At 37.9% G+C, this 25,712-nt stretch overlaps 1 protein-coding gene across 2 annotated transcripts in view; it reads left to right on the top strand.

Annotated features, from left to right (window-relative positions):
• The window catches only part of SPAG6 (sperm associated antigen 6), a 35,119-nt gene that overhangs the window by 5,284 nt on the left and 4,123 nt on the right, over positions 1 to 25,712 (top strand). For both annotated transcript variants that reach the window (XM_074897974.1, XM_074897973.1), the window contains exons 3-9: positions 6,393 to 6,559; positions 10,088 to 10,271; positions 16,918 to 17,123; positions 17,993 to 18,166; positions 20,568 to 20,720; positions 23,029 to 23,220; positions 24,410 to 24,526. In XM_074897974.1, coding sequence (XP_074754075.1) covers positions 6,393 to 6,559; positions 10,088 to 10,271; positions 16,918 to 17,123; positions 17,993 to 18,166; positions 20,568 to 20,720; positions 23,029 to 23,220; positions 24,410 to 24,526 — 1,193 coding nt within the window. The remainder of the gene's footprint in view (positions 1 to 6,392; positions 6,560 to 10,087; positions 10,272 to 16,917; positions 17,124 to 17,992; positions 18,167 to 20,567; positions 20,721 to 23,028; positions 23,221 to 24,409; positions 24,527 to 25,712) is intronic.

The following is a 25,712-nucleotide window of genomic DNA, read 5'->3' as shown; positions in this document are numbered from 1 at the left end:
GACTCCAGTGCCCCCATATAGCGAGTTTCAACATTTGGGTTAATGCACCCTCCCTTGTGAAGGATGCACTTACCTTTTTTTTTTTTTTTTTAATTATGTTGAGTTAAAAGCTTTTCTGAGCTTTAGTGGGGAAAGTGGGAGAGAAGTATGCAGTGTGGCGTGAAAGGCAAAATGTTGTCTTTGGAGTTGTAGTAGATCAAGTGAGGAGTGGCTTTTCTTGAGGCTTGACGGTGTGGTGGTGCCTGTTGAAGGGAAGAAGGAGGCTATGTATTAAGGAAAGTACCAGAGAGATGACAGAGAAGGAGAAAGTAAATACAGCTGAAGCTGGAGCACTGGCTTCTTCTATAACATAATCAACTGAAAGCTCAACTGCTTTAGGATTCCTCCTCCTGTTGGCCTTCTGGCCTGTTTGGAGGAGATTTGCAAGTAAAATTTCAAAGAAAGAATTTATTAGGAACTTCAGTCTCATCTTAACAAGTTAATTAAAAGAATGAAAAAGAAGCAATTCCTTGTGACCACCTTGGTTTTGGTGTGTCTCTGAAAGACTGCATGGTGGCCACTAACTAGCCCTGTGAGGGGCATCTTAAGAAACTCAGTCCTCTTGGAACAGGGTTAGTTCAGCTCCCTTAATGTAGAAACAGGGTCTGGGAAATGATCAGCCAGATCAGCTTTTAAGGAGCAGAAACTTACTGCTCCATGATCCTTTGGAAATCTCCAGCCCCGCTGTCAAACTGAATTTGCATTATATCCCATGCCATCTGGCAATTGCTGTATGAATTACTTGATTACCCAGAGTCTCTATTACCAAACTGTATTTACGTTCCCTTTGATATTTGAAGGATTGTAGTTGTGGGATTGTGTTCCCTTTGGTATTTGAAGGATTGTAGGAACCGTTGCAGTGAGGAGCCCTTTCTTGGGGTGAGTCACACTTGAGGAGTATGTACTTGAGACGTGCATACCATGTCATCTCTGAAAGAGGCTGTGTCAAGATGAGTGAGTGTGAAAGTTCTTCTCTGTCTCACTATTCTTCTGGGAAATTTGTTTAACTTTCCTACTTAAAACTCGCTGCTATGCTGCTTCTCAGAAAGGGTGGTTGAAGATAGGGAGTTGGGGTAAGGCAGAAATGATTTTCTGTTCTATCTCCTTGTTAGAGAAGCTGAATTTGATATCAGGAGCCCTGAAAAATCAAGGTGATATGATGAACGTTTGAGTGCTAATGTTAACTTGGTGGATGTTCTTAGCGTAACAGCTAGCACACAAAAATGACAACATTATATTTGATCCAAAGCATAAATTAGGACAGCATCTTCAAGAGTGTGTCCGGAGACAACACTAACATAGAATGACTTTTTTTCCACATTTACATTTTAAAACCAATAAATTTTGCTTTTAAGGAAGGAGAATAGTGTAGGAGTGGTCATCTTCAGGTGCAGAAATGTAGAGAATTTAAATGTAGACTGACATTTCTCTGACTTGGGACTTTTCATATTTGACAAGGGTTTGGTAGGGGTGGGAGGAGAGTAGAGGGTTTCTGCATGACTTCCAGGTGGTTTTCCCCAAGAAATCGAAATGACCAAATGAAGATTGCTATCTTCAGAATAGTGACTGTTTGTTTGGCTACAGAAACTTGGAATGAAAAAACTTGGAATCTGCTGCTGCCCTGAGTGTTGTGGGTTTTTTTTCTAGATAGGCAGCAGCCAGCACTTGCTTGCTAAAAGAAAGTGCATCAGGCCTGTGCACAACAGCTCCACTTGAGAAGTGTGTGTCAAGGGTGATTCAGCTTCTAAAGGAAAATTGAGGATAGAAAGGGAAACCATTCCTTGCCCAAGGTCAGTGAAGGTTCAGTGATGCAAGGGAGAATATTTGGCAGTAATTCTTTGTTACCCTGTTTCTGAGTTGCTAGTGGGAACTCTTCCAAAACAAATCTAGTCCAATGGTCTAAATGGCTTATTTTGTAGTTTACTTTCTGTTGCTGCCTTTGAGTTCGAGTTAATGAATTTCCTACTTCTGTCACAACAGACTTATTTAGAAGAAGACCAAAGAGTTCTACTAAAGTTTTCAGCAGCAAGACACTGCTACTCCCTGCTCAGTATGGCCCTGTTCACTTGACTGAATGGTAGAGGTAAAAGGAAGTTGTTGGAAGGTTCTTAGTGATTTTCCTGCTCTAAGATAATGTTAAATAAATTTGAATTTATTTCAAAATGGTGATAAGAATCCTGGTTTGGACCTCTTTGGAGAAGAGGGGTAGACTTTGCTGTAGACAGGGCAGTCAAAAGAAAGGAAGAGATCAAATAGAGGAGGTCATCAAATACAGCTGTCTCTGGGAGAAGGAGCTGGGTTGAGTCCAGGACAGGAAAGCCTCCTCCCGTGTCAGGCTCATCTGTCTTTTCCAGTACTATCTTCAAAAGTCATAAGGAGGACAGGTGAATATTTTGGCTTTCCTGTAGGTGTTTTAGTGGAGACCGTACAATCTCTTTGTAGTTCTAAGTGTTGTAAAGAAATAAACGCTCTCTTTGCTGAAGATATAAAAATCATGACAATGGTGAAAACTCCTCAAGCAGTTGATCTTTCAGAGTAGTCAGAGATGATGGATAGCATCTTGATGCAGAGAAAGAAACTGGGTTTAGAGGAGGTGGGAAGCAGAGATAGAAGCTTTTAATTATGTTCAGTGCACAGGCATAATCTAGACCTATACGCTTCTCTCAATTCTCAGTTAATCTGATGTCAATATAAGGCTTGTACAACAACAGGAATTGATTTTTCTTTTTCTTGTTCCTTCAAAGCTCTTGTCATGATAATTATTTGTTCACTGTCTTTTCTCACATTCAGACATCACTTTTGGAAAATACAGTCTCCTTGAAGATCAGCACATTTGCTATTATTTCTGAACCTTTTCCATCCATTCACTGTTATTTTCAACCCTGCTTGTGTCCTTTCTTCAAACAGTAACTCCCATTTCACTTTTCATCTCTTTCCTTGCCTTCAGTTTCATCAGCTAAAAAAATTGCAGTAGAATGTTTTGTGCTGACACTTAAATGTCATCACCAATCTTTACATGGTTTACACTACCATGAAATGAATGGTATTGGTCATGGGGAGGCATGCTGTTTGGAAGCATTTCCAGGCTCAAGGCTTTTTAGCCTATTCTAAAAGAGAAATCTGTATCAGCTAATGTTGCAAATACAAATGATATAAATCTTACGTTTGGGACAACTGAAAGCATATAATATGTAAAATTTCTTAAATGTGGTTTTACATTTCGTGGTATCTAGGTATGTCATGCAGACCAGAAACCTGTCACATGGTCTGGACCTAGCTCGTGGGTTCCTCCTGGATAAAGTGGTTCTAGACTCTTTAAGTTTTGCTGGATTTTGAGACTGTCACTAGAACTGAACTGTCTGCCACGTCCTGGTTGAATGTCCCACCCATCAGGCTCTTGGCTTTTCTAGGGTCAGGACACTGCACAGTGAAGTGTTCCTTTCCCTCTCCCCCAACCACTTCTAACAGTCTCTGTATATCAGTAAAGCGATTTTTTTTTTTTTTTTTTTTTTTTCCCCCCCCTTTATCAGATAGTCTTGTTTTCATATTATCTCAAGTTAAGGTCTCATGTTAATATCTGTACACTAAATACAAGTCCTAACTGTTCCTGCTTTACTGAAATAGCTTCAGTGTAAATGGAGTGAGAACAGCATGAGGTCCCCTTAGGAATTTCAGCAGCTGTTTGGCCATGCAACTGACACTAGAGGGAAGGACAAGAAAATGCCCTTTCATAGAGGGTACAGGTGACTTGCTAGAAGATAGTTCGCTATAAATGTGAGTTGGGGCCAACCCCATCTATCATGTTTATTTGTTTTTACTTTTAATTTGTCACAGAAAGTACTTAGTGCATTTTGATATGAAGCATGATTTGCTAGTGGGACCGTACCTGCGTACGATCTGAGAGTTTGTGAGAAGATGTCAGTGTGATGACCACATTCTGAAGTAGTGATTTCTGTAAGTGCTAAACGAATTCACACAGATCTTATAATACTGGAGGATCTAGCTTTTGTCTGTTGGTACACAGAAGTCCTCTTTCAGCTCCAGGTGGGTTTGTCAGAAGTGTGAGCATGTCGCAGCTATACTACAGACCTATTTCTATAGGTTCTACATGTACATTTTCAATTAATTCATGTTACAGAACCATTTTTGGTGCTTCTGTAGTGCTATCAGACATCACAATTTCATTTTACTTCACTCCTTTTACTGTGTGCCTCCCTGAGACCTGTGTTATTTTGACTTGTGAACATCCTGGGAGCCTGTACCTCTCATGGCAGCTCAGCTTCTTTCTGGAGTATTGACCTTCCCAGAATAAATTTATTAGTGGCCAGCATGGCCTCAATGGTTAGTTTTACCCCCCATTACCACTCTTTCAGAGCCATGTATAGATTATTAGACTATTTTCTTCCTGCTGGGAGCAATTTGGTTTTAATTTAAAATAAATCTTCTCTGTGAGAATTACAGTGCTTCTCAACTCACTTTTTTTTCATTTTTAGAGTGCCTTTCTGTACAGAAGTATGCTATGGGTGTAACTTGTTATAACCTCCATCTCTTTGGACAATTCCTTGCTCTAATGCCCTCAGCTTTTCCTTGTCATGGTGTGCCTGTTCAGCACCTGGGTGTCATCTGCATTAGGCAGTGATTCCACTGATGTGGGACTGTTGCACCAAAAAGTCTTTGTTCAGTGCTTGAGAAGGGAAGTCTTTCTTTCTTCCACAGTCACTCAGATAAATCTTTGTTAGCAAAAAAATGTAACGGAAAGAACTGAGACAGCCGATACGGAGACTTCTGACTGTAGCTCTGAGTGTTTGGTGTTTTGTTGTAGCACTTCTGCATCTTTAGAGCATTGCTTTCTGTCTGAGGTATAAAGCTCAGAGGTATTAATTCATGCAGCTGGCTAGTACAGGGACCACGCTTTTGGAGAACCTCAATACGAGTAATTTTCCCTTCCCAGACCTTATAAATCGCATTTTTTATGTAAACATGTGGATCTCATTTATATCCTATTGCAGAACCTTAGTTTAACTGTAGGAAGAGCTTCCACATACACAGTGGTTATGTTTGATCATCCTTATTGCCTTCACTGAACTTTTTCAGTTCTGCTGTAGCAGAGGGTATTAAATGTAGGATAGATTTATACAGTAGCATGGTGATGGTCTGTGCTTTGGTCTCTATTTCTTTCCAAATGATCCTGAGTGCTCTGTATACTTCTGTGGGTAAAGTTTCTTCTCTGATACGGAGCTATGAGACAGTAGCTCCATGGAACTTTCTAACATTGAGATCTCTCTCCTGGGTGGCAGTGATCTGTTTGGGGTCCATCACTGCATATGGGAGGCTGGGATTGGCTCCCCTGTATGTGCTCCACTTCACTTGCCATGTTGTTATTCAGTCTCTGGTTCTGTACCAATAACTTTGAGTCACCAGCAGTCTCACCTCACTGTTCATGCTGTTCTAGATCATGGATGAATACTGAATGGCACATGTCCCAGCACAGAGGCCTGCAGAACTGCACTGTAACCTCCTCCCTCCTACTGCAAGAATGGAAAGCTTACTCCTTCCTATTTTTAGCCAGATGTTTATCCATGTGAGGACTTTCTTAGGCCCTAACTGCTAATGGTTCATGTCACGGCTGCTTACCTCACCTATTATTGCAAGTATGTATTGTAAGACCACCTTAAAGAATGGAGTTTCATATTCTTTCATGTTTAACTGATACACTGTGGACTCACTGGTGAAAACACATCATAAATAATAACTGGATAAGAAAATCTTCAACTCTTCTATCTGGAGTATAATATGTTATGGATATTGGTCCCTAAATTGATCATTGCTAATAATAGATGAAATGTAATTCAATGTAGAGGTTCTGCTGGCATGCTGAATGAGTGACATTCCAATGTCAGTTCACCAGGACCTACAGATGAAGTTTCCTGTGCACACTTTTAACACATGCATTTTATATAGGTTTGAATATACCTTCTCTTCTTGTCTGTATACTTTAAGACATGTATTTTATATATGTTTGAACACATGCATTTTATATATGTTTGAATGTACCTTCTTTTCTTGTCTGTATACTTTAAGATGTATTTTATAGATGTTTGAATATAGCTTATTTCTACATGTGACTTTTCTTACATTTCAGAAGTGTTTTGTACCTGTGAAAAATGGGCAGAAACATTGCTATGCATCAGCAGTGCTATCCAAGTGCTGACTTTATTTCAGTGGAACACCTGGATTTCCTACAAGTTCTTACTACCTGGAAGAGCAATTTAATAGGTTTTTATGAATAAAGGCAAATGTTTATAAAATTTTCTGCTTACCAAATGGGCTTTTCTTTTCCTGGTATAACTCAGGTGTAATGTCTTTGCTGAGACCTCTTTTGCTGGATGTCATCCCAACTATTCAACAGACTGCTGCTTTGGCTCTTGGGAGACTTGCCAATTATAACGGTGACCTGGCAGAGGCAGTCGTGAAGGGAGACATTCTTCCACAGCTTGTGTGTTCATTGTCTGAGCAGAATGTAAGGCATCATTGTTTTCTTAAGTAATCTTTTTTTTCTTAACTGTTGCACAGGGAAAAGGAAATCTTTCTGTATCAGCTATTTGTTGTTATTCTAATATAGCAATAAATGTACTGAAGTCAGAGACAGCATGTGTGTTTGAACCCCTGAGAGATCAGTATATACTGTGTGCCTAAGTTTGACTTCAAATAAGCTTGACTTTATCATCTTACATTTTAGTGCACTATAGGTAATATATTTGTGACACTGTTATGTTTCTAAAACGTTGTGATGCTTTATCCTCCTTTAAAAATGTGACAATTTGAAAGCTGTTAGTGTAATTGACTAGGATTTGTCGATAACACCAAACATTTGTAAAATACATACAAAAATCTGAACTTCTGTAAAGAAATATTTAATATCTCCAGACATAACCTTTTAGAAATCTGTAGCATGAGAACTATCAAACCACTGACACAGGATAATAGAGTGAAAGGTTTTTGTCTTAATATTTGTCAAAAACAAAGACAGTGTAGTCGAAAATTGCAATGCAAATAAATCTGGTGGTCACTTTTCCTCCCTTCTTGCCATTTTTCTTCAGGTTTTGTGTTTTGATTTTTCCAATGATCCTAACCTAGATTAAAAGAAATACTTTCAAATAAGGTTCCCAGTAACTAGAAAAAGACAGCTGAGAGTTAAGTGCATTGATACTGCAGCCATACTTAGGTTGCAGTTTTGGCTTATTAGATTTAGGAGAAGTAGGATTTTGATGGAAATATAATTTGGAAAGCTGTATATTTTCATTTTCAGTCTTTTGAGGAAAACAAATGTAAGTCCTCATTGTATATTTTTTGTGCATATGGGTCTTTGCCTATACAATTAATCTTAAAAAAAAAAAAAACAACACTAAAAAAAACCCCTTCATGCCAAGATACTGGTGTAGTATGTAAAGAAAGTTAATGTTTTAGACAAGTTTATAACCATTTTGGTTATTTTATTTTTAAGGGAAGGAGGGGAACAAAACTCTTTATCCTCTATTTTGATTGGGACACTACCCCCCTGCTACAACTCAAAGCCCTCACTAAATTAGCTTGAGAGTACCCTGATTTATCTCTTCCATGTTACTGCCTGTGCTGTCGTTACATCGAGGTGGCTATAATTCAGAATCACTTGGGGCACCAGCAAGATTAGTGTGAGGTCATGGAAAGCCTACTATGCCTTGGTGACTGAGGGCAAGTGAAGGAAACTCATTATCCAGTTCATGCAGAGTTTAGCAATGCATGCAGTTGGTTGTTTCCCATAGGCAAAAAAACCTACTCCAGAAAAGTTTCCATTCCACTCCCTCTTCATGTATCAACATCTATATTTAAGGAGCAGACTCTTTGAGCATACAATAAATACTGATCCTGCTGATTTATGGAGAATAGTTACAGGGTCACATCGTAGATCAATGTTTTGTCAATTAAACTGAGCAAAATACACTTTTACAGTGTGTTCTGACTGTGTCTGTGAATATGGTTGGTTTGTAAATAAATGTGTTTTGAGTAATAAATATAAAGTGTTTTTTCTTTGGCAGGAGCATAATTACTTAGCAGAAATAGCATATCCATATTTGCACAGACATAGATTGGTGTAAACAACTATAACTCCATTGAATTAATCAAAATGTATGGTAACTTATATTAGCTAGGGATTTGACCATTTGTACTGCTTCCCTTAACTTCTTTTCCCACTAAATGATGTTTGATGTTTTGCTTGTATATTGTGTTTAATATACCTGCTTGTAGGCCTTAATTTCGAAGACTAGATTTTGGGATTAAGGAATTATATCGGTACTGGTAGACTAGGGAGGGTCAGAGCATGTGTTTGAGCACTGGAAGATGACCGTGCTCTTCAATCGTGAGCGGGCTCTCTGATGTGGTTTTAGCCAATGCCAACCATCAAACTACTTGGCCGTGCCTGGACATAGTTTAGGGCATAACACAAGGCAGGGACAGTTTCCAGTAGTGTAGATGAGGCTATTGTGCTGTGAGGGAAGAGGAGTTTAGGTGGATGGATGTGGTATGCTATGTGACTTTCCTTCAGGGCCAGGGAGCGGGTGTGGGTCTATTTTACTTCCTGTGGAGCCATTGCAGATACTCCTCTGTTACCATACCTTAGTGCTTTAGATCAGAATTTTGAAGGTGTTTGGGTACGTTACAGGATGCACATAAGCACTCACGTGGTTATTTGTTTCTCTGGACTTGATCCAAAAGGGATGTGGGCTTTGCATTGTTTAAGTTTTGGGTAACTTAACAGTAGGCATCTAGCACTGTAAAGTGCCCAGGCTCTCTATGCAGAGCAGGGGAGAATCAGACATTTTGGAATGAGATTAAAGCCAGCTGGCACACGTAGAGAGAGCCCTCTAGAGCTTGTCCGCATGGATGATCTAATGACTGCCAGGCCGGAGAGCATACTCCGGGCACGTGGACAGAGCAGTAATTACTTGTGTCCCAATGAATCTCGCGCTCCTTGCTGCACAGTGGCTTCAGGAGGGAGGGGAACTGTCTCACAACTTGCTTGCTTCTGGCCAGAGTACTTTAGCTGGGCCCTGGATTTTGAAACTAAGGCAGAGGAAGAAATTTAATGTTCAGCTTCCACATCCCAGTGATGGTTGTGAAACCACAGGAGACTGAAATGTGGCTTTTGGGGGGAAGACTTTAACTGTACTTTCAGAAGAAACTACAACCACCACTGAAGTTTACATGGAACCCCATAATGTGTACAACATCATATGTTATATATATGCTCAAAACATGTACTTGGTCCAGCACTGAGGGAGATGGGTAGAACTGAAACAAGTGCTTGGATTTTGCTTGAACTAATGACAGAGGTGCCAAGGTGCTTAGTCCTGTCGAAAGTGAGCTGTTTCTGGACACATGCTGGAGTAGAATTGCAGGCTGCCTGCTCAAAACCAAGGATCATCCAGTGTTGGGTGTTTGGTGGGATGAACTTTCATGATCTTAACTGTGGGCTTAGGCAGTATCTAGGCATTTCAGGATTCAGATCCTAAACCCTTTTGTTGGATCTAATTCTGTCTCGGTTTCCTTTTTGTAAATGTAAACAATGTTTTCTCATAGAGATGTGAGAGGATATAAATTAGAAATGGTGAAACTTTGCAAGTGTCATGGATGGGTAGAATTATTTAAGGAGCTTGCCCTGCATAACCTGTGTAATCTGGTTAAATATGTTAAGAGCTATTGTTTTTGCAGCTCTTATCATTCTCTACTGGCTTAAACAAACAGACTTATCTAGACTATTATCTTTTCCCCATATCCTTTTAGCCCTCATTTTTTCTGTTTGTTTATGCACTTACCGCAAATTTTAGATCATGAGCTGTCTCAAAGCAAGATTGTAGGTTCATTGTTTGTGTGATTTCTGGTGGTCCTGATTTGGATCTGTATGAGGTATTGCTACTACTAAAAAGTCTAAATTATGCATGTCTGTACTGTATTGTGCTTTAAACTACTTGATGTTAGTAAAAGTTTTTTCTTTTTCTAATTTGTGTAGCGTTTCTACAAGAAGGCAGCTGCATTTGTGCTAAGAGCAGTTGGTAAACATTCTCCACAGCTAGCTCAGGCAGTAGTTCAGTGTGGAGCACTGGAAATGCTTGTGATTTGCTTGGAAGATTTTGACCCTGGAGTCAAAGAAGCTGCATCTTGGGCACTTGGGTATATTGCTCGACACAATTCAGGTAACAGGTTTTACATGTGTTATCTTTCAGCTTAATGCTATGTGAGAATTATAATAAATTGCATTATTGTAACGTTCATAAGTAGACATAAGTAGAGCAAGATACTTTTTCTTTTCTACTGTTATAACATTATAAATTTGTAAGAAAAACCTATTCTAACTGTACCTGACAATGCTGTACCTTTTGTGGGAAACTGGCATATCTGACACCAGGGATGCTCAGTTATGAGAGGTGCTCTAAGAGGAGATGCCCTGGGCCTCTGGCCAGGAAATGACACTCTGCTTTATTCTCCTTCATGAAGAAATTTCAGAATCTTTATGTATTGCGTAACTCTTACTGTGGAACAAAGTTTCTTTTGCTCGACATTAGTTCTTTTATCTACATAGTAGAACGGAGAGGCCTAGGTAGAACCAAGTTTCATTGGGCTTACAGCAGTGCCTCCAGGATAAACATGCCAAATTCATTGTGCTGACTATACTGTCGTTGGCCAGTAGACCACACTCTTCTCTGAGTCAGGAATAGATCCTAGGAATCCGATATTGAGCAGTTCACTGCTGTCTCACAAGCAGTTGTATAACTCCCTGGCAGTGTCATGTTCCTATTTAAAAGCTGATACATGTGGTTGATAATTCTTTTACCGGCTATTTATATAGTTCATGTAAAAGTTTAGAGCTATGAATCAAAGAACTGAGGGAAGAAACTGCGGGCTGGAAAGGGTGGGAGAAATGGCTTGTGCTCATATTGTTTAAAGTTAAACTTATTCTAGGATCATAACCTTAACTTAGGAATTAGTTTGGATTGGGCTCTAAATGTACTTAAGACTGAATTTGGAAGTGATTTTCTTCTTTCTTTTTTTAATTGATATGGAGTGTTGGACTGCAGAAGACATGGGGGATTTTCCCTTCACATTTAGAGAGAGGGTTACCTTACTGGGATGAACTCCAAAGTTGTCAACACCTTCCTAACAGACTGCTTTTTCTGGGGAACAATTTAATTCTTGGGGCACCTCTGTGGTAAAGATCTTTTATCTTTTGGTTACCGGGTCTGAATCCCACCCTTGGTGGAAAATAATAATTGTTTCCATCTAAGAGATATTTGTTTAAGTGTCATTTGAAAGTGTTCATTTGTATGAATGTGTGGAGTGTGTGTGTCTGTGTTACTCAACATAAACATTTCTGTAGTTTTGTTATGTCAGTAAATCAATATTGACTCACTTCAGTTACCCTTCATGCTATTCACTGCATGAATGCTGGCAGATCTTTAGGGTGATCCAGTTCACTCTGGGATAGCATTGTCTGCAAAGATGGATGTGATGTGGGGGTATTAAGGACAACAAACTCCTTGTATAAATTTTTATTCCGTAGTTATAAATTACTTATTCGCTGACAGTGAATGGGTACATGTCTCATCTCAATTTATGCCAGCAGTAAGAACAGCATTTTCAGAAATTGGGCTGAAATTATGAGTGTTACCAAGCTGCAAGCATAAGGACATAGATCACTAGATGTAAACAGTTAAAGAAAACCCCACAACCCCAAAACAAAACAAAAAGCTGAAAAAAATTGTTCTTCCTCTGCCCAGCTACAGCCAGTTTAGGGGATTTTACCTTCCTCTATAACAGAGTCACAGGAAGTCTCTAAAATGATTACTTAAGAAAGTACTTAAGAAAGATCACTTTGTTCATGGAATGTTTCTTACACTCCTACGAGCATGCCTTTGCAACAGGATATTGTTGGAGATGGGATACAAAGATAGATGGACCTGTTTTTATCAACATCTGGTGTTTACTGTTCAAGAAACTCTGGATTAGACCCACATGTTTGTGTTGCCAAAATTTAACAGTTATGATTCTCTGTCATTGACTGTCTGTGGACATCTATTGCAGCTTAAACTCTAAAAATAGAGTTGGGTGTGAAATGGTTTTCCCCACCCACGAAAGGTTTTTTCAGTTTCAAAAATAGTTTCAGTTACAAACTGGGACAACATTAAGACAAGATTTTTTTCTCTCCTGAAAAGACTGCGGAGCTAGGGAGGCTTATTTGCCCCTGCAAGAAAAGTTCAGTAATTAGGGCATATGTCTGGGATGTATGTGGGAGACAGATTAAAGTCCTGATCTGTCGCAGGCAGGATGTGAACCTCTGTCTCCCTGAATTCAAGCAAAGGCTCCTGGTATTTGGCAATAACTGTTTGCAATGGGAGGGTCTCTCTGCTTTTAATCAGAAATTCCATCCATGACCTGGTAAAGCTGCTCTCTAGGAAGTGCAGTATATGTTCCCATGAAAAGACTTCCATTCTGAGAAATGAAGAGTTCTTTTTTTGGTTGGGGTTGGTTTTTGTTTTTTTTTTTTTTTTTTTTTTTTCCTGATGAGAACATACTCTGGTTAGCCTGTTCCCTACTATCTTCATACAACAGTCTCTTAAAATGCAGTTCTTCTGTGGACAGTTGTCTCCAGAAGGCCTCTGAGATTTTACGTTAAGACAGATGTCTCATGAGATTTCAAGATACTAGAAATCTTGCCAGGTTGGATTCCAAAATTTTGGAACAGGACTTGCAGTTCAGCTCTTTATTGGAATATCCCTTTGAGTTGAATTTCAGATGCTGATTTTACTCCAAAGTATACAGACCAGTGTGCTGTAATTTTGCCATTCATTACACTTTTTTCCAAACATAAATAGTAGAAATGAAGTGTTTCAAATATCATCAAAATACTATTAGGTCCATGAAGAGTATTTTGTGGATTTTTACTTATACCATATTCAGTTACTTTTAAAATGTAAAATTCTTATGTTTGAGATATGCAAATAACTTAGATTTACATTTGCTTTGCCTATTTAAAAGGTGTGATTTATTAATGATCTCTTATCTGCTTCAGCATATTGTAAATTGGTAGGAAAACAAAAATAAAAACCACTCTATACTCAAGCGTATTGCTGAGAGTGAAGTTATGCTTATTTTCCGTCATACAGTGGTACCGTTAGGGTCATAGGATAGCTCAGCTTGGAAGGGACCTTGGGAAGTCTCTAGTCCAGCTCAAAGCAGGGTCAATGACAATGTTAGATCAGGTTGCTCAGCTCTTCAGGGATTTGAGTCTAGCAGTAACTTTGTCTTCTTTCAAGATCTAAACTTTCTTTATAATTAGTGACCTCCATCCTTCTCCTGATGAAAGTTTTCCAGCTGATTCCAGTGGAATCTTTAGCACTGTGGTTGTAGCAGTCTGCATAAACCTGTGATTTTGAAGTGCAGTCTTTGGACTACTTGTGGGGATTAGAGCCTTTCTATGTGGCCATTACACGATCATGCAGTCCTTAGAAAAATACAGTATTGGTGGTTGTTTTGGTCAAAATCTGTTATTTCCTGTGGATACACCTGCCAGCATAGCAGGGTCTGTTTGAGAACCGGTTCTGGACTGAAACTTTCATTTGCTTCAAAGCAAAGAAGGTTTTGCTGCTGCTCCACTATGTGAATATGGCATTTGTTCAGAGCTGATTTTCCTTCTCTGGGGACTACCTGCACATTCACTTTCCAACCTTCATATATTCTATCTTTTCTCCTTAATCTTTTTTATCCATACTATTATTGCCAACACTTTAACGTTAGTATGTTTTTTGGTTTCAGGGGTTTTTTGGTAACACTTTAAACCGGTTTAGGTCAATCCTGTAAGACTTTCCATTGATTTCAGTGGGTATGTAGTCAGGATCTTATTGACGACTCCTCGTTCACTTTCACATAAATCCATGACTAGGCCTCAACTTACTTTGAATTAATTTCTTAGTCTCTGATGAGAACTTTTGTACTGAGATTGAGATAAATTGGTACAACTCTAGTACAGCTTCTGGTTGAATGGGTGACATCTTAAACTCTAAAGTCTTTCTTTATCTGTGTGTCTTCTACCTCCACGTCAGTCTGTCTTCACATCTGCGGTATCTCCATTTGCTAAAATCTTCCTCATATTGTTCTGGACAAAATCAACTAATTTATGATGGGTTTTAAGTCTTAGTTCTCTTGTCTCTGAGCAGATGTAGAATAACATTTCCTACTTTCACTTATGGAGGGAAAAGTACAACTTTATCATTATGTAGTTGGACAGGTTCCTTAAGCTGTACCCCAAACTAAAGTTCCAAGCCCAGGGTTTTTGTAACTTTCTGTGGAATTAGAGGTTAGTTAGTTTTTCTCTGCTGTGTTTCTCCTCTTCAGCTATTGGTCTTGTCTTTGCCCTTATAATGTAGTCTTGGCATAGTGTTCAGAAAAGACTTTTTCTAACTTGTTCAGTTTTTTTTATTTAACTGAATATATTTTTTAAAATTTCTCGACAACTGTATTTTCTCCTTTAACTCTTCCTCAGCATTCTTTTTTTTTTTTTTTTTTTTTCTGCTTCTGTGTTTTGTAATTGGATAGCAAAGTTCATTAATCCTTTGGTGTATAGTCTGAATTAAAAGTGTTCTACCAAGTGGGCCTCTTTCTGAGGAAAAAGTATTACAATTATCATAGAATAATTAATACCTAGAGTAATAGTTTTGAGCTGAGTTTGCAGGGCAATGTGGTGGGAAGATGCTGTTTTTCTGACAGTCTGTTTACCGCTTGTCAGTCTTCTGACACATGGTCCAGCCCTCCATGTGGTAAGTTACTAGCTATGAACCTTAAACACCACTGGCAGAACAGCCATTTAATTAACTGTGACCAACAGTAACCATCAGTATTGAAATGATATCAGACTTCTAACAGCAAGAGCTGATCTAAATTGAATCAGATTTAGTTTGCTCTTTTAAAATAACTTTTATGGTTACTTTTGCATGTCTGGGCATAGCTGTGACCTTAAAGTATTGCTCTTTCCTTGCTTGAACTTCATGATTTCAGCTCATAAAGCATCAAATAAACTATTCTTCTAATAGCATCCTGTCCCTCTTGACATGATTTTCCTGATACTGGCATCTCCTAGCAGACTGTAGGCAGTTCAGTTGGTTGCTCTAAATTTGCTTATGAGGCATTCGGATGCATTAATCTGGCTTGTTGGTCAGTGGTTCACGATGTATTCCACTTGGTCAGTGTACAGCAACAAAATACAGTTGAAAGAAATCACATAAGGCTTTTTCCGTGAAAAGCTGACTGTAGCTTTATCTTATATTGATTAGCTAGTTTTCAGGTTTGTTTTGAGATACTTTTCAGGTACATTTCATTTCAGATTTGTAAAACTGAAGTTAGAGCATTTGGGTTTTGTTGAGATTTATGTGTGTTTAGAGGATGCACACTCTACCTTTTCAGTCAAATAATTACTTGAAAAGTGAACTCTGAGGGGTTAATTTAGTATTAGTTTTAAATTACTGCATTATTATTTTGTAAGGTAATATAATTTCTTTAAAATATTATATCATAAAATGACATGCAGTGTAAATATTTGACTTATCACATGTATTGGAGTTTGTGGCTATAACTTACTAATTGAAAACAAATCTGTTCAGGAATACTATTTGGATATTAACATCGTAATGATGACATGACTTACAAATTTTATGAAAAACTATATTAGTCTATGTATATTTAATGAAGTATGCTATATTTTTCTTAGTATGAAAATCTCTTTATGGATGGACTATAAATCAAAAGCTAAGTTAGAGTCTTGAAATACAACAGCCATATGTTGCCATGGTACTGTAAGTCAAGATAAATGTTAAAGATAATAATGGATATGCATAATAAGGTGTAGCAAAACTGAGCTAAGAACCTAATAGATTATTGAATCCCCCATGATTTTTACCACTTTTTCAGCACTGTTTTAAAATAGCACAACTTGGTTATAGTATGAATTTTGCTTCTGATATCCAGTAATTCTTATTTTAGGACTGTGATTAATGCTGCATACACAGAGAGAGCTAATGAATTTCTAATAGTGTAATTTTTGTCCATGTCAGCTAATCATATGCTCAGATTTTCTTTTTTTTTTTTTTTTTTTCTTTTTTATTTAAGGTGCAGTTAGTTAAGGGTATTGTGCTAATCTCAGACACACAATATCCCACTGATGATATTTCTCATTTGTCTAATTGTGTATGATAACATTTTCATGTCATTAAAGTATAAATTCTGTCTTGTCCTATGTATGGTAGCAAAGCCTAGTTTTGATCGGCAAGTTCCATTTTTCCAATCTTTTATGTAAGATAAATCTTTTATGTATGTTTTTTGTATTTCTGTTTTTGGCATTTGATCTATGCTAATATCTGCTTATCATTTAAAGAGGCTAAAATGCTCTCTAATTAGGTGGTTGGTAAAATTTTGGTACTTTGGCTTTCTGTGTTGTTGTTAGCCATGCATAAAATGCTTTCCTATTGATCAGTGTAGAATAGCCAGGGTTTAAACAGCTGACATCTGCTTACTTTAAAAAAAGAAAAAGAAAACAGAATAACAAACCATTTCAGCCTAATCTACCTCAAATGTGTGCATGTAAATGGGGGTCCATCTATTGACCTGCATTCTTTTCAGTTGTGGATTGGTCCACACGGTTTATGAAACCAGGAGGGCTGATTTGAAATGCAGATGTCGAGACAGTGAACTACACCCTCCCCTTTTTCCTTTGCTGTATCTGTCAGGGTGAAAAATGGCTTGCACAAGGGTCAGTCACCCATACTCACTTAATTACTTTCCTTGGACCTACAGAACTGTCACAAGCTGTGGTGGATGCAGGCGCTGTTCCTCTTTTAGTGCTCTGTATCCAGGAGCCAGAAATTGCTTTGAAAAGGATTGCTGCTTCAACTCTCAGTGATATTTCAAAGCATTCTCCAGAGTTAGCACAGACAGTAGTGGATGCAGGAGCTATCGCTCACTTAGCTCAGATGATCCTGAACCCTGATGCTAAACTGAAGGTACATTTAAAAATTTTTTTTTTAAATCTCCATTATACCAATCATTACTTGATATTGAATCGAAGACACCGATGTGCGTATTTATTTAGGAAGCTCTTGTTTCGGGCATTAACAAAATGTAACTACATAGTTAGTGACAAAGAGTTCTGAACATATTCACAGATTTAGCTACTGGATAAAAACTGCTGCTCTGTGAGGAACAGCTAAACTAATCTTTAAAGTGAATAGTATGATTTTTTTAAAGAATTATGTAGTATATGAAGAATGCAACAGATATTTTTAATAGATGATGTTTGCACAGTTGACTTCCAAAAAAGGTTTTGCATACTTAAGATTATACTATAAACAAGTTAATATTAAATGTATTATTGTATTTTAGAATGTAGTATTTGATGTGAATAGCTGTCACTGAAGGTTTAATCACTAGTTTAATTGACAAAGTTACTTCTTTATAATTTTTCTATCTTACTCTAACAGAAACAGAAGACAACATAAAAATATCACTTCAAAGAAAAAGATAAAAAATCTTTAATATAAGGTCTGATAGACCAAACATGCAAATAAAGATACTTTCTATAGATTTCACTAAATTTCAAATTATAGTTTTAAATTATATATATATTTCCTTTTTTAATACGCAGCAAGCTTGAATGGGATGAAACAAAGGAGAAACTTTTATTCAGGAACCAGCGAATGTTCTGTGCCATTATATTCCTGCATGAATTGACTCAGTGAATTGTAAAATAGCTGTAATTGTTTTCCCTATCCTGCTTTGTTTTCCTTGATGCAATAGATTTTTTTGTGCAGGAGGAGTGTGTGTTGTGGGATGTTTGTATACTATTGATTTTATAACAATTTTTATTTACTAGCGTCAGGTGCTGTCAGCTCTAAGCCAAATAGCAAAGCATTCAGTGGATCTTGCAGAGTTGGTGGTTGAAGCAGAAATTTTCCCAGTTGTGCTCACATGCCTGAAGGACTCAGATGAATATGTCAAGAAAAATGGTGCAACTTTAATTAGAGAGATAGCAAAGCATACGCCTGAGGTAAAACCTTGAAAATGCAAATGCAAGGTCATATCATTAGATTTTACACTTTAAATAAAATAGAGGATTATTCTGTCATTTGCTTTTCGAAAGGGAGGGCAAATAGCTGTTTGGCACGTTCATTGGAAAAATATGGAAATGCTTGCTGATATTAAGAGATGTGTATTGAATATGAATTGGGTGAGGAAACTGGGAATCCTATCATGTATACCTAGCTACTTCATTCCATAAGATATCTGCACAGAGAGGGAGTTTTAGGCTGACAGTATTGTCAGTCCTAGATATTAAAAATATCATGAGAAAAGCCTCACAGAAGTCATGATAGCAGCTAATAAATGACAGCATCATCCTATAACAATAATAGATGGTGTGTGTCTTTTTTTAAAAATCTTCTGGAGTGCTGGGATCACATTTTAATTATTTTTCCAATGACAATGAAGGTTAAAAATTCTCTTACTTATTATTAAACTGATGGTAGTTTCTTTTATTAGCTTGAGTTTGTAACTTGAGTTTCAGCATTTGCAGTGGTTTTGCCAATAATTGATACAAGAAGGTGGGGATGTTTGGCAAAGTCAAGACAAAATTAATAGGAAAACTAAATAATTATGTTAATCTGTCAGATCATAGAGATAATTAACAGGCTTTAAATATGACTCTGAAATTAAATGTAAGCAATGTGTTTGTGGAATGCAGTAATGCTGAGTGCAGCCATTTCAAAATCATACTAGTTTCACAACTGAGAAGTGTTTAAACATGAATATTGTGCAGTTTCTTCAGCCTGCTAGTCTTTAAGCTGTTGGTGATTAAAAGTTGCAGTCTTGTGCAGAGAGAAAGCAGAAAATGTGACCTCATGAGCAATGCAACTTAACTTTCTCAAAAAAAGTGAAGAAATCATTATTAAAGGGGAGGACTAGAATCAGAAGCCAGAGGCCAAACTCACAAGACTGCAGGTAAAGTTGGAAGAGCTGCTAGCACAGGACCTCCATGCAAGGGAAACTGACCATCCTAACAGCTCTCCAAAGGAGCTGTAGGATGTACCTTGGTGACTCCCAGTGGGAAGGCACAATCACGTTCGACTTGAGTGACAGTGATCTCCGTCCATCTCTGAGCAACCCTATTCAAGCAACACATGTTGCAGCAGAGACAGATTGGCAAATGATATTGCTAGAGGAGCTGGCTGTGTCAGTCATGTGAGCATTGTGGCTTTTGGACCTCAGCTCTCTGTCTGCATATGCAATAAAATGCTTGTGAGGGTCAGGATCTGGGGGACTCGCAGCAGGACTTGAGGGTCACAGCCATAGCACCAGCGAGTGTGTCTGTGTAGCAGGTCTGTGCATCCAAGTGCACATGGCTGTGCCCAGACATTGGACTTGGTCGTCACTGGCTGCAGTTCATAATCATGTAAACAGTTTTTCCTAAGCAATAACTTTAAATTTTATCTAGCTGTTTCATGAATAGAACAACCCCCTTTTAAAGGCTCTAAGGCAAATGTGGATTTCATGTTTACAGAAATCAACTGGATTGGAAATCCACATGCCTCAGTTTTGTTCATTTGATTTTGACTTTTAAGAACATGTTTCTTTTGCTTTGGAATCTTTGGGAAAAAATGGGATATACTTAAAAAGATAGAAGAAAATAATCATGATGTGAAATTATTTCTGTGCATTGCTGAGATCATACATACTCTACTGCTGTCCCTCAAGTGATCTGAGAAGTGGTACCTTTTGAATAGAAGTATGTGACATAGCTTGATTATCATTTATAAACAAGGCTATATAATTTGGCATCCTGGGGCAAAGCACACTCATCAAGTATGTTCCCTGAACACCTCTCTTAGAGTACCCTGACAGGGCAGAATGATGTAGTCCAAGTCAGTTTTGCACATCTATGACAGTTGTCTTTGGCTTCATGCCTCAATGGGTGGATCCACAAAGGCTTTTATGGTGCAGAGGTCATCTAGAATGCAGGTGAGAGGAGGTCTTGCCCTCAGTCCCTGCACAGAACATATGATGTTGGCTTGGGAATGAGTGGGCACTAGTATGAAAGAATATCTTGCTCATTAGGTGTGTCTTCAATGGCATTCATGTATTGGGCTGTTGTTTGCATGCTTCTTTGGTGTATACTAATGGAGTTGAGAGTGTGTCACTCCATGCTATACAGCATCAAGAATTCAGAGTCACAATTTCGTTGCAACAAAGTCAGTCAAAAACAGGGTAGCAAAACAGCGTCATTTGTGAGAATTTGATGCTGCATTTAGTGCTCAACAGTCTATATGATACATAATTCTTATTCCAGCTTTATTTTGTAAATCAGGAGCAATAAATTTAAAGACTTTTCTAATGTAGTGCTTTATGCCTGTTGATACTTCACAGTATCTAATCTCTTCCATTTATCTTTTCAGCTTTCACAGTTTATAGTAAATGCAGGTGGAGTTGCTGCTGTGATTGATTGTATTGGCAGCTGCAGAGGGACTGTCAGACTGCCTGGCATCATGATGCTTGGTTATGTAGCAGCTCATTCGGAGAACCTGTCAATGGCAGTGATTGTTTCCAAGGTTAGCTATCACTTTGTCGTCTTCCTGTAATTCTTCAGTGGTATTCTGAGAAAGAGATACAAATTACCATAGGCAGAGAATGTATTTTGTGACAAAATTATATACATGCTGTTGACAAATGCACTTTCTCCAAATATTGCTGCTTGCTATGGCTGAAATTATGTGGTAACCTGATCAATGTGTCTTTATGAAGTTGAACCTTTTATAAAATGTCCTGGATTAGTTTGAGAGCATGCATTTGTATTACAGTACATGATTTTTCTGTTGCAATTGCATGGGTACAAAAAATAAGTCAGTGAATATCTATGGTCTGTTTCCTCTTAAAATGAGTATTTGTGGCTACGTCAAAACCCTTTTTGAAACAAGAATGTTTAATGGCACGTTCTTCGTTGCACTAGCATGACTCAGTACCACTAGAGTAGTCTTGCAACAGAATTCTTCGGACTTGACCTTAGTTTCTAATGTAGTAGTATTGTTTGATTCAGTTGCACAAGTGACGTTTCAAATGAGATAAGCTATACATTTTCAGGTTTAAATAAATTCTGCTATAGAAGGGAGAGAATTTGCAATATTCACAGTAGGGGAAATTAGTGCCTGACATAATATTCTGATATGAATAATGCTAACTAATGACAGGAGGAAGGAAGTAATTTCACTGAGCATTGTTGGCCCATTTTCATACTATGTCAGTTATTTAAAATACACTGTATGAGTGGAAACAACAAAAACAGAGGCGTTCTAGTAGGAATGCAAGTTAAAAACTGAAAATTGCTACAGCATAACATCAATAAGTATGCAAGGAAGGTAGGAGTGAGCAAAAAAAAATGCCCCTCTGCATTTGAAAACTGAAGAAATAGACACTTTTTCCTTGCCCTCTCTGGAGGCCCTTCTTCTCTGGGTGTGTCTTTGTCTCTACTTTCAGGGATGCCTAGAGCAAATAGGCTTCTGCTGTTGAGTGCTTGACGTTGAACAGGATGAATCCAGGATTAAGTTCATGAGGAAGCACCTGATACATCTTTGAAGACTAATAATGGTTGCTACCATAACTGAATGGGAGTGCAGTGAGAGATTTTGTAGGGATCTGTGCAAATCCTCATGTAATTAAATATTTTAAATAATGATCCACAGAAGAAACCCAAAGCCCGTTATAAAAAAAACATTGCTTCAGGGGAAACTAAGTTTGTGGGGTGGCACACAGTGCTCAGAACAGGGCTTGGTAAACTGGAACCATTTGAAAGAAACACACTGTAGTATAAACACATGCAGTTATGCATTTACGATGTTATGTTATAAAGTGATAGCTCCATTCTGTGGTACTGCGTCCTGGCAAAGATGAATTTTGAAAGATGATTTTTGGGGTCATACTGGACAAGCACTTCACTGTGGTCTTCTGCTGCAGTGCAGTGGGCAAAAAAAGACAATACTGCAAAAGTCCTTTGCGGTATTAAAGAATGGAAGATGAAGTGTTATTGGAAGACAGAAGTTAATGTATGTGTACTATTAGGCATATGTATTTGAAAAGGATCTTGAAAAAACCCCAGGAGTGTGCAGAAAAGACTGAAAAATGATCCATGGGATGGAGAAAAAGGTTTTCTAGTTAGTACTAGCCTTGCCTTACCTAAAGTAGCATGAAATGATTCCTATTGAAGTATCCTGGCATAAAATACCAGCTACTAAGTAGCTCCATAATTCTGTGGAGAAAAGATAAAGACTGTGACCCTGAACCAGAACAACTTCAATAGCAGTTCTATGCAAGTTAGGTATTCTCATCTCTTGATGTCTTCAAATCAAGAGTTGAAAGCTTTCTGGTAGTGATTGGATGAGTCATACATTAATTACTGGACTCACGAAGAGGATGAGCAGTGGAAATTTAGTGCTGTGGACTTACAAAACCCCCCCCAAAACCAAACGACTCAGTGATTGAGCTCTTCTGGTCTTGAACTGCTTTCATAGATTTGTAAACACTTTTATTCTTTTACTTTCAGTCTGACAAAACTGAAGACTTTACCCTTTTAGAAGAGCCTGAATTGTGTCGTGTATTCCTTTTATCCCTTAAATTTCTGTGTTATCTCAAACTGCCTTCTGACTTAAAACATCGAATCTGTTTCTCTCTTTTAATGTTAATAACTCTAGTTAAAATTCTTGCTAGTCATGATGTTGTAAAAATATGACACCACTAGCATGCGTTCTCATAGCTTATTTTAGAAGAGTGTAAATAGAGAAACATTTTCTAACAATCTCTATCAGTTTTAAGTTGTCCTTCCCTGGTATAGACTTGTAAAGGTTGTGCTTCTGATTAATGCTACAGGGAATATCACCACTGTGTGCCTGCTTGATAGAAGAACATGAAGATCATATTAAGGCAGCAGCTGCTTGGGCCTTGGGACAGGTTGGAAGACATACTCCTGCGCATGCACGTGCTGTTGCAGTAGCAGACGTGCTACCCACACTGCTCGCTATATATATGGACACACGCAGTTCAGAAGATCTTCAAATGAAAGCAAGTATATTGGTAGTATCTGTGGTATGAGATGTTTATTGTTTTTAAGTACTTATACCTGTTGATTACTACTAAATGGTATGTACTTTTATTGATGTTCATAGAGTCACAGATTTCCTGGGCGTAGGGTGTCAAAAGGCTGTGTGTCATTTATTAGGACTGGCTGGCCCTAATGGGTGTGCATATGGTGCATACCAAATCATATGGTACAGCCACAGCAGTCTAGTCCCTCATTTTCTCCCCAGTTTAGATCAGAGTTGCATACACCCATAAATGCTATAATTTATTGTGATTAATTTCTAATTATCTACTTTTTTAAAAAGCATAAGCTCTTGTACAGAATATTATAGTCTTTGTAGTAGATTTGCTTACATTTATATTATTGTAATAAAACTGTAACAAATACTTAAAGCTTTGCTCTTGAAAACATGCAGCTGTTCATGTTTAGGGCCTTCCTTGTGTGGGAACTAGTAGAGTTGCAGTTTGGCAAAGTGTATTTTTGATCGTCAGAAAGTGAACCAACTAAAGAGAGTAATATGACAGTATATGGTCTCTCATTGTTGTACTGTGCTTCTGTTCATTCCACTGAAGTATAATGTTCCATATCTGTAAACCAGCTTTTGTATAGTTATTTTCAGTGGTCACCAAAATATCAAGGCTAAATTAACTGTACCTATAATCCCACCCAAGAAGGTCATTACTGCTTGTAGCAGTCAACATTGAGTCTGTTTTCAGAAACTGAGCTCTGATATACAACTGTTCCCTCCCTGCCTGGACAGCAGTACATTTTGCTGTCCCAGACCAGCAGACTCTCCTAGTAAGCCACTTCTAAAATACAATCTTTTAAAATGTGTTTTGCTTTAGCTTTCTTATTATATTTACAGTACTTCAATTTACTTAAAGGGTCTACTCCTGCTTCTATTGTAGTCAAAGGAAAATTGCCATTACTTTGACTGTAGATAACATAATAAGAATATGATGCACCGTAGGTTTTGAGGTTTAATAAATCTAAGTAGAAAATTGATTCTTTATTAAGTGACCTGATAGCTACCATACTTTTTATTAGAATGTGTTCTTGGAGAATTCTGATCAGTTTGCTTTTTTGATCAGACTTCAGTGATATATAACATGAATTCTTGTTGTTTTCATTGATGTCTTACCAGAGAAATTTTATTTCGCATTTCAATAGACTAAAAAAGCCTTAAAGAACATCCTTCAGAAATGCACATATCTTCCAGCGCTTGAACCATTGCTGCATGATGCCCCTCCCAATATTCTGAAACATATTGTTGGGCAGTTTAGTAAGGTAAGAAAAGGCTCTGCTTCATGAGTAACATGTTGTTTTCCATTTAGCCAGGAAGCTATCTTTCCAAAGATGAAGTGTCTCTAAAGGTCCCAGTTGTTTTCTCAGGATCCTCAAGCATCCACTGCAGAAGCAGTTTAGAGCATCCTGTTCTTTTGTTTGATAAAGCTGGATAGTGTTTCATCTGGAACCTGCCATAATTCATCCTAAGACTGGGAAAACAGTTGCTTATAAGCAAGGTGTTTTTTTCTTCCTTGCCTCTTGCGATTAAGTGGAATATTAACCCACGTGCAAATATTTTTCACTGAGTCAGTGTATCACATAAATCCCAGTCACATCTGTTTTAGATAAAGTACAAGCTGTCTGTACAGGATTGACTTAAGCGAGGTATTTACAATAATCTAGAGTATAAAGGCTTCACCACTTTTGTCCTCATTAATTTTCAGTCTCAGTTAGGGAAGTGTAAAAATCCCAAATATTTTCTCATCGCTCTCAAAATTTGCAACTGTTTATTGTTAATTACATTGTTGATTTGAGTGCAGCATGTAAAAAGTGATACAATTTAATCAAAATATTTCTTAAGTAACTGATAACTAATCAGGAGATTTCCAGTGTCTGCAGTGTTCACCAGCTGTTGGGAATCCTGCTCAACTACAGACCAGCTTTTGTGCAACACTCTGCAGTGTAATCTGTTAGCAGGGGGTACCAGGCTCTCTTGGTGAGATGTTCTTTCTGGAAATGGCCAAGTAAAACACTCTTTATATTCAGTTCTGATTATCACAGATCTGGAAGCACTACTGTTTGTAGTGCAGATTCATGATTACATTGCAACACTTAGGTTTGTCCAGTCTTCATGATAAATCTGTACAAAGATAGGAGATTTGCACAGAATCTAGTGCCTTTTGCTTCTGTGTGCTGACTGGAGCTATTAATGAGTTGAGTGTATAGTAATTGGTTACTGAGTGTATAGATTTGAATGTTTGCTGTTGAAGTGGTTTTGTACCCTTCATATCAGATGATGTTTTGTTTTTCTTCTTCTCCTACACTGTATTAAACAAACTATACTTGTCTGGCATTTGCTCTTCTGAAGTATACATTTAAAATTAAGTTTGCTGCAGTAAAAGCATTTTTCTCTCCTGTACCATAGCTTGGGAATTTCCTATTCTTAGAGCTGTGGTGTATCACTACT

The sequence above is a fragment of the Athene noctua genome, chromosome 2 (assembly GCF_965140245.1).
Source record: "Athene noctua chromosome 2, bAthNoc1.hap1.1, whole genome shotgun sequence".
NCBI lineage: Eukaryota > Metazoa > Chordata > Aves > Strigiformes > Strigidae > Athene > Athene noctua.
The sequence above is the reverse complement of the archived record's forward strand: the minus strand, read 5'-3'. Positions and strand labels throughout refer to the sequence as shown.